The sequence below is a fragment of the Arvicanthis niloticus genome, chromosome 14 (assembly GCF_011762505.2).
Source record: "Arvicanthis niloticus isolate mArvNil1 chromosome 14, mArvNil1.pat.X, whole genome shotgun sequence".
Taxonomy (NCBI): domain Eukaryota; kingdom Metazoa; phylum Chordata; class Mammalia; order Rodentia; family Muridae; genus Arvicanthis; species Arvicanthis niloticus.
In genome coordinates, this window is record NC_047671.1 from 64,945,477 (window position 1) to 64,958,588 (window position 13,112).

Sequence of the window (13,112 nt, forward strand, 5' to 3'; positions counted from 1 at the left end):
CTCTCTCTCTCTCTCTCTCTCTCTCTCTCTCTCTCTCTCTCCCTCCCCCTCTCCCTCTCCCTCTCTCTCTCTCTACATTGGCAAAGGAGCGCAGAGTAAGAATTGGCTGGGATTCATATTGATTTCCCACTGCACTGGTTTCTTAAGTGCTCTGTTGATCCGTGTCAAGCAATAAGTTCCCTGCCTGAACAGGCACATCACCTCCCCATTTGTCCTCACCTAGATTTAAGGTGCCCATATGATGAGCTGAACAAGGGCATCATTTTTCCTACTGGTGTCACTGGGCCCAGACCACTGCATGTCCTCTGATAACTAATGCTGCACACATCCCCAGTCACCCTATGCTATTACACCAGCAGGGACCAACACTGCACAGCACCGGAAATGCAGCAGCACCGGAAATGCAGCAGCACCCTGCTTGGTACAGCGTGACTTTCCGAAGGAGATGCAAATGTCACAGAAACCTGACTTTTGTGGGTTTATGAGTAACACCCCTCCACGCAGCCTCTGTGGCTGGGTGCAGAAGAAGGAGAGTGTGGGGAATGGATATGCATGACATTCCTGACAGTTCTCATCTCTGCTACAGAAGAGCTCCAATGCAGATAGATGAAAAGCATGTGATTGTGCTGCTAATGACATCGTACAGGAAATTAAGCGTATACATTTGGAGGAGGCATTAAATCAGCAGGACCTTAATTTAAAAACTTAAAACTGTATGGAAATTCAGCCTGCTCACTGCTGTGGAGTAGAAAGCCACCCAGCACCCCAGTCTGTTTGTGGAAAGATTGCCAGCAAATGGTTCTGCATTATTCAGAGTTACTTCTCTCAGAAAGTAGCTGCCAGCCCTGACCATTTGGGAGTGTCAGTCATTGCCATAGAAACTCTATCCTTCACCATTGGGCAGATGAGGAGAGCTCAAGGATGGAAAGCAGCATGCAGGTTGTTCTTGACTAATTCTCGGAATAACATTATGCAAAATTTATCAAAAGGGGTTGGGTTTGAAACTGCTGGCAACCCACCACTGAGCCAGGGCATGTGGATCATAGGAGTTGTGGGTAGCTACGGTGTTGTCTGTTGATAGAGTCTCGTGTTCTGTACAAACTTTGGTGAAGTATATAGCTGGTAAGCTGAGGCGTTGGAAATTTTTATATGTCCTTTTTTCTTGATTCCAGTTATGCCTTACAACAGTGCCCACCACTGCGTTGTAGAGGTAGAAAACTTCCTGTTCGTGTTGGGTGGAGAGGACCAGTGGAACCCAAATGGTAACTATTGAACAGTTGCTTTGAACAACTCAGCTTTATGTAACTACAACAAAGTATTGGAGGCGACTAACTTTAAAGAGAAAAGATTCCTCCAGTTCAGAGTTTTGGAGGTACACAACTGTGTTGTAGTACAGTTTTGGTGACCCACCATGGAAGGAGTGATCCAGTGATACCATCAACAAGGCCATGAAAAGGAAAGAAGATGGGTGGGGTCCTAGAATACCTTCTGAGGACATGGCTCTGATAACTGAGGACCGTCCATGGGTCTACCTCCTAAACTTCCCATCTGTTAACCCTATCATCTTGTAAAACCAAACCTTTACCGTGCAGATGAGCTTTGGGTGAACAGTGTTTTGTCCATTTACCATAGCAATGCTGAACAACTACACACACTGTGAAAAAAGATTACTATCCATCCCTTTTATACTTAATGTTGAAAATACAGTTCTATGTAACATGGGCAAATGGAGAGTCCATGAGGTTAGCTGATGGAGGGAGGAGACTCGTGGAGCTAGCTGAGGACATATGTAACAGAGCATTCAAGTGCCAATTCTCTGGGGACTTAGATTCACAGTGATGCCAGCCCTTGTCCTTATCCATCCCCCGAGGAATGCCATAAGCAGAAGCAAGGACTCCCCAGAGGAAGGTTGAGTCAGCTGCAGCTGTTCAGATCTTCACCCACTACTCTCCTCCCACTCTGTCTATATGAGAAAAAGGTTGAAATACACATTCTCTCACCCAGGAAGCATGGAACTCAAATTCAAGTTACTTTGCAGCAAGTAGGACCTTAAACCCAGCACACTCACTCTCCTCACTGTAGCCTTTACAATCATGTCCTCCATAGTTGTCCACCATCTTTCCCATAACTGTGATTCCTTCCTAAATTAAAGACTTTTTGATACACATTCCAAACCAAACACAAGAGCACTATGTCTTGCAGAATATGCAAAAACATCGTGGTGTTTTTAGAAAGCTTGCAAGTGAGGGCAGAGCCACAGTTGTAGCCTTCTGTGTTACAGAAGAGATAATTATAACTGAGAAGCCATAAAACAGCTTGCAGGTACACATTTTTACTTTAAAATCCCAGAACATCCCACTGAAATTACATATACTGCATATATTTTACTGTGAATGCTCTCTTTCAGCATCTGCACCGAGGTAAATTGTGTAAAAAATAACAACATCTGCTCTTTCTAGAAAATTGTAAAGGAAAACAAGGCAGGCTGCCCACTCATAAGAAAGGGAGAGAGTTGGGGAGACAGCTCAATCATTAAACTGACTACCACAGGTTGTCCTGACTTTTACAAGTATACCATGACACGCATGCATTCACACTCCCTAACACACACACACGCGCACACACACACACACACACACACACACAGAGACAATATACACACAAACACACACACATAGGCAACACACACACAAACACACACAAATAAATAAATTAAAAAAAAAAAAAACTAAACATGAGAAAAGTTTAGGGAGTCCTATTTCAGACCTCAAAGAACTTCCCAGCCATTCCTCTACAGGCCTCTGTTAAAACAATAATTCTCCTTACTCAGCTTTCAAAAACAAAACAAAATGTAAAACTTTCCACATAACTGAGTCGTCCCTTTAAAAAAGAAAAAAGACAGTCTCACTGTGCAGCACAGGGCATCCCCAAACTCAGGACTGTCCTGCCTGTTTCTCAAGTGCTAGGATTACACGCAAGAGCCATGATGCCTGGCTTTTTTTTTCCAGTGCTAGGGATTAACCCCAAGCCTTGTCCCCATTGTGAAAGCACTTTAGCTTAGTACTAAGCACCATAGTCCAAGCATTATCCTAATCAATAACTGATAAAACAACTCCTGGGAGCCTGGGCGGGACCTCAGGTGATAACATGCTTGCTGCACTAGCAGGAAGTCCTGACTTTGACCTTCAGGGCACATAGAAAAGGCTAGGTCTGGTGGTAAAAGCTTTAATTTTAGTGCTGCGGTTGGTTTGAAGACAGATAGATATCTGGACTCACTAGCCAGCCAACCTGGCCTGTTCAAGCCCAGGTTAGTAAGCAAACCTGTCACAACAAGGTGAAGGGCACCTGAAGAACACCACCTAAGTGTGACCTCTGGTTTCTGCAAACATTCACACACCTGCACACTTGCAGGGACCTGCACGCGCCCGCGCGTGCGCGCACACACACACACACACACACACACACACACACACACACACACAGGTACTCCATTAGCATAGGCTAGAAAATATAACTGTTACCTGCTTGCTTTTCAACTTCAAATCAAAAATGTATCCCAGAGGACTAGGTGGGAAGTTGGGGAGAATTTAGAGGATATTCCAATCCCTAGTCAAGAGGATTAAGGCTTTTTTCTTTGAATTAATTCAGAGACCCATACTACCCCCATTTGACTGTAATGATTTCACTCTACCTACACCTGAAGCAAACAGCAACCAGAATATAAAACCTTGAACGAACACACTGACAGAAAGGCTATCAACCCCGAACCACACTTAAAGCTAGAATCACTCACTGGAAACGCAGGGTGCATCATGTGGATGCTTACGTGGCAGTCGCTTGTCATGCCAGAGCACCAAGGCATGGCTTGCCTGTGTGCGCATGAGCAGCGGCATCCCTGATCGTGTTCATAGCTGTCTCCTCTCTGTTTTAGCTGCTAGGAAGCTCAGAGTGAAGTTTTAGTATGTTAACCTCACCATTCCCCTCAGCTACAGGCCTGGAAGCTCCCTCTGTCTATAAAGTTCCTTTTTAGAATCTTGAAAACTTCCAGATGGAAATTTGGTTTCTTTAAACAGAGGAGAGTTTATTATGTCAGAGGCAAGTAAGCTTGCCTTTGGTTCTCCGTGTCAATTAAAATGGTATTTTAATTGAAAATGCTCTAAAAAGTTGCTGACTGGCATCTTCAAGTGGGAGATAAAAACAGAAGACAAGGCAGCCTATTCAGTGAGGGTTGTGTCTGTGGCCGCCATCAGCCAACATTACAGCTAAGAAACGGGCCACATCTCTTTCTGAGAGATCTAGGCTATGTACCATAACTATCTACCACAATTCCACAAATACTTTGCATGTAGCTACAAATTCTGTCCATCTGGTCAATCACAGTAGGCTCTGATAGTATTGGCAGTTGGTGAGCTCTCAATATTTCAGCCAAAGAAAAATGATTGTTGAAATTTCAATTAATCCTCAGAAGCACTTTGTGAGCCATAATCTATGATAACTCCAGTTTTTCTATGCAAAGAGAGTAACCCTGAAGATTATCCTCTTCGGAATACACTGTTCACAAGAGGAATGGAGCTGATTCCATCATAGGTTTGTCTGATTTCAAGGTCTTGGCCCACAACAACTATTACATTGCCTTTCACCTTCTCATCAATCTGGTCAACTGTGGTTTAAAAGAGAATATGATTTTTGCCATTGGTCTTAAAAATTGCTGCATCAATGAGAAGTGGCTTTCACTTGCTCCCAAGAACTCTAATCACTCCACATCTTCTAAAAATATTAAAAAGACTTGAACCACTCAGAAATGTGGAGTTTTCATATTATGATGCCCTGTGCAACTAATACCGACAAAAAGATAAATATGCTAATATAAAAATACTTTTATGTAATAGCTATGCAAGAGAACAATTAAACACATGGTTCAAATGTTATGCACACATATTTCTGTTCTAAAAATTAGAGCTCAAATTCAATGTTAATTCATATGAGAATAGTTTATGAGGAGTGTATCCTGAGCAAAATACAAAATTGTAATCTTAGATTGTGCTCTATTGGTGGTCTTGATTGCATGACCAAAATTGAAGTAAGAAAACTACTATTAATTACTGGACCAATAACCAACATATATACATTTCTACTCAGCTATGGTGTAAATATCCTGTCAACTTGTTCCATGTTGTAGTAATAGGAATATATCTATAGATGCTTTCAGAATACATAGAAATTTGGTTTACATTTACCACTTGAACTAACTCCTCAAACAACTAAGAGATTTTTGTTCCCTATTCCGTCCCCACCATTGGCTGAAAATTTTTCCCAGTTCCTCATTTATCTCTTCATACACTAATACTCATCAATGGTGTCTGGCAGAAGGGCATCATCACAAGAAGAGAAGTAAAGGAAAAGCCAGAAAGAAAATGAAGACCCAGATAGGCTGAGGCAACCTGTAATCAAGTGCTAAGAGAGAGAGGATGGAAGGATCCGAGGTTTGAAGCCAGTCTAGACAGCTCCCGAAAACCCTACTGGAATGAATGGAGAAGGAAAATCTAAGACAGGTGAAAGAAAGGAAAATGGGAAAGAGTGAGGAGAGAAAATGGAGTAGAAAGAAGCAGAGAGGATGAATTGGAAGAAGTGGGGAAGGAAAGGAACTGGAAATGGGAGGAGAAAATGGTAGAGGAGGGAATAGGGGAGGGAAGAAAAGGAGGGGAGGGGAGAAGAGGGGAGGAGGAGAGGAGGGAAGTAGAAGGGAGGCAGAGCAGGGCGGGGTGAGAGATGAATAATTATAGGAAACAATGGAAGAAGAAAGAAGAAAGATGGTAGAGGGTGAAGAAAAGGGGAAGAAACGTGTGGGAAGAGTAAACTATTTTCCAAAATTTCATCATATGCATCCACCACTCTGAAGCCTCTAGAAGAGTCTTAACAGTAAGCCCCATGACAGCAAATTAAGTCCACTTTAACTCATTTTCACTTCTTATAAGGCTCTTTATCTCTCTGCTTCTCCCCTGCCACTCTCAGAACTTCTTTTTATAATCCCAGTCCTCAACCTGTCTCTCTTGAACACCACCATCTTGGCCTCTGGAGATACTCTCTAATCCCAAACCCCTTCAAACCAGGCTCTCCTGAGCCTTTCTTCTGAATTAATTCCACTTCCATTCTATAAGAAATCAAGATTTATGGTTTTTACCACTGCTGCTTAGCACATGAAGGCCCTTTCAACCCCATTACGAGAAGTGGCAGATTCCTTCTTCCAAACAGAAACTCTGGCCCAAACTTCATAGAGAAACAGTATTATGCATGGTGGATGAGTTCTAACTCTTGTCAATATTTTTAGTTTTCAGATGCTGTTTGGAAATTTGAGCACCAAAGAAAATGTATTTTCCTACAGGGAAATTATGACAAATTTGGCCACCAAAAGTTACTCAAAAAACTAGCTCTAGACACAGTCTGTACTTGAGTTGGATCCTTCCTATTTGAAGTTTCTGCGTCATTCTTACCATTCTTATTTTTCTGTAGGACACCAGATAAAACCAATCTGTCATGACTTGTCAACACTTCCACATGGGAAGGAACACCTGATTTCAAATCACACAATCCCTGGAATGCCTTGACATCTCTTTTGACTGGTTTCATTAATTTCCTATCTACTCAAAACCAGGATATCTTTTGAGAAGACCACTCCCAGTCACCCTTTGTAGTAAGAACCTGGATTCTCTCTTCCACATACTACTAGCCCACTCAATGATAAACTTGTCAATAGATTAATCCTTTGTTGTCATTAGCACACTCAAGATCCAGTCTTCTCCCAACAACACCAGGGACCAAGCTTTCAACACATAGGCTTCCAAGGAAAATTCAGACTCCTAGCATAAACTACACATTTCCTTCTTATTTCTCTTTCTATACAGATCTAAAGTCTGTTTCTTGGTCCCAATTGCCTTTTCAAGAACTTTTCATATTCTTGAGCTAAAAATTTTTAAAATGACCACCAAACACTCCCTTGATCTGTGTCTTGTAGTTTATAGTCTTCTGTTGGTTTAGGAAGTGCTGGGAAGCATTGTGCGGCCACTTACCTCCATGTCTGTATTTTAGTCTCTCCTGAGTTGTCCCCATTGCCTTTCAACATCAGTTCACTGTAAGAACACTTGTCAGGGCCACCAACACCATTCATAGTCTCAGTTGCTTGCTCCCTTCTTTCTTTCTTTCTTTCTTTTTTTAATTTATTTTTTTTTATTTTTTTTATTTTTTTTATTTTTTTATTAGATATTTTATTTACACTTCAGATGCCATCCCCTTTCCCCATTCTCCCCCCCTTAGAAAACCCCTATCCCATGCCCCCTTTTCCTTTTTGCATTTATACATTTTTTTTAAAATAATGTTAATCATAAGCGTTATAAGTTTGGAATTGTTCAATCAGAGGTGTAACCCACTGACCAACCTAGATATAACAACTATCTTTGACTGGTGGAGATACATGAATATCTGCCTCCCTGTCTCCCCCCTCTTTCTCTCTTTCATCACCTAGCTTCTCCTCTCCTCCTTCTCCTCTTCTTACTCCTTTTCTTCCTCTCAGTACTCCTCCTACCTTAACTCCTCCTACACATCACCCTTCCTGTTAAAATGAAACTTTTCTCTCAAAATACAATTAGAGCATAATTATGCCAATTTGTAAAAGTGAGGTACAAGATAGTCCTAATACCCCATCCATCCTTTTGTTGACTAACCAGCACCTCTGTCATTTATCCTAACTAAAACATTTAGTTCTGAACCTGGCTTTAGGATGAATGTCAGCTGACGACCATCCACTCAAATCTTTTCTCTTATGGTAAATAGCTGTAAGTTTTCAACCCCATCAGAAATCCAGAATGACTGAGTTAACTATAATTGTGGGAAGCACAAAGCATAGCTTCTAAAACTTAGCCAATTTATAGAGACCTTTGAACACCTGAAAAGCCCCTATACTACTGAACGTTGGAGCATCAAATCTTCAGCCTTCTGGCCCAGAATCATCTGACAGACCTTGGTGATGCAGGATTATTAAGGACTGATTACTCTGTCTAGGCAGATATAATCAGTCAACTATTCTGCATGTGTGTCCTTTTCTGGACAGTAATTTGTCTGTAGATGGAGAGGGGCAATTCTTGCCTAGTGGCTGTTACCACACAACTGGAGTAACTCCAAGGATGCTCAATTTCTTCTTAGAATCCACGACAGGAAGCTGTCAGGAGCAGACAGGTCTCTAATCAATATGAACATTAATATATAAATATTTGTAGCGTCAGTTCTATGGACTTCTGATGTTTTGAAAACCAACTATCCATGTAAGGTAACCTGGACTGTTGTCTGTTCACTCCTCTCAGCTATTTCTAAATAAAATATGGGAAACACCCTAACAATAAACTCAAAAATATGAATTTGCTATAGTCCCTTAACTCATAGGTTAAGCGTCCCAAATCAGTTAAAAAGGTTAAAAAAGGGTTGGGTCTAGGCATTGTATTCCTAAATGTGTTATACAGGCACAATGCCCATGAGCGTATCAATATTCATCTCATTTTTATATTAATAAGAGGCTTGTACCAATGAAAACCTTAAATTTGAGATCAAAGTAAATTTTGTACCATTTAAGAAATTATAACTTCATCTTGATAATAATTATACAGATTTCTACCAATAGGTTATGGCTATGCAATAAGTCCTAGCTAATCCCCCCTGTTCCAACAAAACCACTACTTGTCCCTAGAAAGACAGACCATTATTAACCACATTAGTCCCCAAGCTCAGGGAATAGGGGTGCTGACTCTTCTTTAACTTCTTTATGCTGATTAAGGGCGTTGAGATTTTAGAAGAGGGGTTGGGGGGAAGAGTAAGTTGATAAGCCTCTAATGCTGTGTCTTCACTGAATCCAGATGGAATTCCAGGACATCAGAGGTTTGAGCAGGTCTGCTCAGTATGCTTGATGAGTAGATACACCAAGGCTGTGTATTCTGCAATATACAATTCTCAGAACAAGTTTTAGTATCAAGAAAAAAAAAATTTTTCCACCCCCAGGGGGCTGACATTTTTTTTTAAAGATGTTGGTTCTGAAGACTTTTTTCCCCTGCTTGTTAAAATTGGTTGTAGTATTTACATTTCAGATTTTATCCTCTTAGCCTACTTCCTCCCACCACCCAGAAACCTCCTATCCCATCCCCCTCCTCATGCTTCTATGAGGCAGTGACTGCACCTACCCCCCCCACTATCCTCTCCCCATCCTCACATCATTCCCCCCCCCCACTGTGTGTTCATTTTTTTTTTTTTATGGGACCAAGAAACTCCTCTCACACCTATGTCCGACAAGGCCATCCTCCCCTACATATACCTCTGGAGTCTTGGGTCCCTCCCTATGTGTCCATGTTTTGTTTCCCTATTTGCTCCCTTGAGCATTTTTGTTTCTCGTTCTAAGTAGAACTGAGGCATCCCCTCTTGGTCTTCCTTCTTCATGAGCTTCATGTGGTCTGTGGGTTGAGTCTTCACTAATCCAAGCTTTTGGGCTATCATCCGTGGAGATATGTTTGTGTAACTATCTTCTTTTGGGGTTTTTGGAAGATTACTTTCTAGCTTTTTCTAGGTTATAGTTTCCCTCCTTGTGTTGGAGTTTTCCACCAATTATTCTTTGAAGTGCTGGATTTGTGTTGAGATACTGTGTAAATTTGGATTTGTCATGGAATATTTTGGTTTCTCCATCAATAATGATTGACAGTTTTGCTGGGTATAGTAGTCTGGGCTGGCATTTGTGTTCTCTTAGGGTCTGTATGATATCGGTCCAGGATCTTCTGGCTTTTATGGTCTCTGGTGAGAAGTCTGGTGTAATTCTTATAGGTCTGCCTTTATACGTTACTTTGCCTTTTTCCCTTACTGCTTTTAGTATTTTTTCTTTGTTTTGTACATTTGATGTTTTGACTATTATATGGTGGGAAGTATTTCTTTTCTGGTCTAAACTATTTGGAGTTCTGTAAGCTTCTTGTATATTTATGGACATCTCTTTCTTTAGGTTAGGGAAGTTTTCCTCTATAATTTTGTTGAGGATATTTACTGGTCCTTTTAGTTGGGAGTCTTCCCCCTCATCTATACCTATTATCCTTAGGTTTGGCCTTCTCATTGTGTCTTGGATTTCTTGTATATTTTGGGTTAGTAGCTTTTTGTATTTTGCATTTTCTTTGACAGTTGTGTCAATGTTTTCCATGGTATCTTCTGCACATGAGATTCTCTCTTCCATCTCTTGTATTCTGTTGGTGATACTTGTGTCTATGACTCCTGATCTTTTTTTTAGGTTTTCTATCTCCAGGGTATTGTCCCTTTGTGATTTCTTTATTGTTTCTACTTCCATTTTTAGATCCTGCATGGTTCTGTTTAATTCCTTTTCCCGTTTGGTTGCATTTTCTTGCAATTCCTTAAGGGATTTTTGTGTTTCCTCTTTAAGGGTTTCTATCTGTCTACCAGTGCTCTCCTTAAGTTCTTTGAGAGCGTTATTTATGTCTTTCTTAAAGCCTTCTATCATCATCATGAGAAGTGATTTTAATTCTGATTCCTGCTTTTCTGGTGTGATGGGGTGTTCAGGGCTTGCTCTGATGGGGGAGCTGGGTTCTGATGATGCCATGTAACTTTGGTTTCTGTTGCTTATGTTCTTGCTCTTGCCTTTTGCCATCTGGTTAACTCTAGTGCTGCCTGTACTTGCTGTCTCTGACTGAAGCCTGTCTTTCTAGTTATCTAGCTTGTGTCTGATCTCCTAGGGGTCCAGATGTCTCTGTGATCTTTTCCAGCTGTACTGATTATAGTGGTACCTCTAGGATGCCTCAGGATATGGTGCCTCCAAGGTAGTAGTCCAGCTAGGTGTCTGCTGTTCTGGGTGCAGTGTCTCCTCTAGAATATCTCTGGATATGTTGTCTGAAGCTCTGAGTTCATTTGTTCCTCTGTGGCTCTGGATTGAGTGGACCTTCCAGTATGTCTCAGGTGGAATCCGGGGTTGACACAATGGCAGACCTAGCAGAGGTCTGATCCAGGCCTCAGATCTGGGAACTAGTTTCTAAGACACTGTCCAAGTTAGAGCGCCTGGGATCCCTGCTTCCTCTGGGTTCTTGGAGGTTGGGGACAGAGCTGCCACCCAAGATCTGCTCAGTGCTCTGGCCCAGACTGGAAGGAACCCGCTCCCTTCTTTCACAAGTACTATTTAAGTTGCCTTTCAAAATATCATTCTTTCCTTTGTTGTTTTATTTTTTCCTACCCCAGAGGTCACTCCTAAGACCCTTTATCTTACAATTCCAACTTCTTTTCTTAAGTAGTTTCATCCAGTCCTATACATTTAAATAGTAACTCTGCACTATGGCCTCCCAAACTTGCAGTGGTAACATCATCTAGCCACTAGGTTAGCATTTATCTCCCTTTGGCATTCTGTAGGTTTCTCTGGGCTAAAAGCAAAACTGATCACATTAGGGAAATTCTATACTCTAATATTGAAGAGTGTTTCTGAACACAAATGCCTGACTTTATTCAGAGGATGAGCCTGAGTGAAGCTCAGTGCAAGCACTGCATAACTCAGCACCTAAGTCCTGCTTTGTTCTCCTGCCCATATGATAGTTAGGTACTGTGTTACGACCAATCAGCCCTTTCCACAATACTCCTATAAGCCCTGACATACCCTAACCTTGAAACAGTAAAATAGAGCTGTCTATGCTGTCTCACTGAAAAAAGAAAAGAAAAGAAAAGAAAAGAAAAGAAAAGAAAAGAAAAAGCTGACTTCATAAGTTATTCCTTAGTTTCTACTTGTTCCCTACTTATTTTTTGTCAACCCAACAACTGTGTGACCTTCAAGCCATTCACTCAGGATAAAAACCAGACAGCCATGCTTAGTGGTGCACCTTCTCTTGAACAACAACAACAAAAAAAGGATGCTGTTTGGATGCCCCTGTCCAATAGATTTCAAACTTGACCATGTCTCAGCCATTTGAGCACACATGTGTGTGCATTCTATTTATTCATGGGGCAAAATCTGATATCTTTGCCTAGTTACAAAGCATGAGCAAAGCTAGTGTTTAGGGTTGAGGCCTTGGATGTGAGTTGGTTTCTATCTCTAGTGTTACATGTAAAATTTTGTGTGTTTGTTTGCTTGCATTTCTTGCTTTGATGTCAATATGTATGTAAAATAAGATTCATTTTAATACCTTGGAAGCACTAATGTGCTTTTTAAGCTCAACGGAGGGGAGGGGATAAGATGGTTAAGTAGCTCAGAAGGTACACGCTTGCTCCCCCTACAGCACTAGTGCTTACGTCGCAACAATGGTGCATCTCTCAGATGCACACAGAGCTTCTGTGATAAGCACGACTCATTATCACCATTGGTATTATTTCCATGGGGAGACACAAATCTCTACCACAGTCAGGTTTTGGGTCAGTAAAAATAAATGCTAATAGTGGGGAATTGGGCAAGTGTGGAAAGTATTTTCGCGTATGGAAAATATTTTACTTTTCTCTTAACCTTGCTGTTATGATGTTACTTCTCTAGAAAATAACATTTTAATATTTTTAGGACAAAAAACTCTATTCATAAAAAAGACTAGCCAGATATATCATGCAAGGAATTCTCTAAAATGGAGAATTTGGGGACAGTAATTTCTTGTTTTTGAAACATAAAAATATCAAAACACAAAAAAAATTATCCTGATATGCTGATAGTGTAGTAAACATGCATTTGGCATGGTTGATCAGGTTGAATCAGTTCACAACAATTAAAAAAAAAATAAGGAAAAGGAAACACATCTGAGGAAAGACCTTCTGCCTCTCACGCCCTGCTGCAGGATCCTTGAACGTAATTCATGCTTGTTAAACCTGATAACAGAGATGTTTAAAACTGATAAATATGCAAACCAAGAAGAGAGTTCTAAGTTTTAAATATCTCAAAATGTATTTTTACAGGAAAACATAGTACAAATTTTGTCAGCCGGTATGATCCCCGATTTAATAGTTGGATCCAGCTTCCACCCATGCAAGAAAGGTAAGTGTTTGTTTCTTTTGTCTGAGATATGTAGGAGTGCCGAACAGACACATGGGTGATGCGTGTTAAGGAAAGCTAAGCAGAGTCCATG

The 13,112-nt window shown here is 40.9% G+C and overlaps 1 protein-coding gene across 3 annotated transcripts in view; it reads left to right on the forward strand.

Annotated features, from left to right (window-relative positions):
* Klhl14 (kelch like family member 14) overlaps positions 1-13,112 on the forward strand; it is a 107,055-nt gene that overhangs the window by 78,396 nt on the left and 15,547 nt on the right. For 2 of the 3 annotated variants that reach the window (XR_013103823.1, XM_034518295.2), the window contains exons 3-4: positions 1,173-1,262; positions 12,943-13,021. Coding sequence is in view for 2 of the 3 variants with exons in the window: in XM_034518295.2 (XP_034374186.1) it covers positions 1,173-1,262; positions 12,943-13,021 (169 nt within the window). In the remaining variant the exon portion in view is untranslated. The remainder of the gene's footprint in view (positions 1-1,172; positions 1,263-12,942; positions 13,022-13,112) is intronic. The other variant, XM_076912937.1, reaches the window with a different exon arrangement.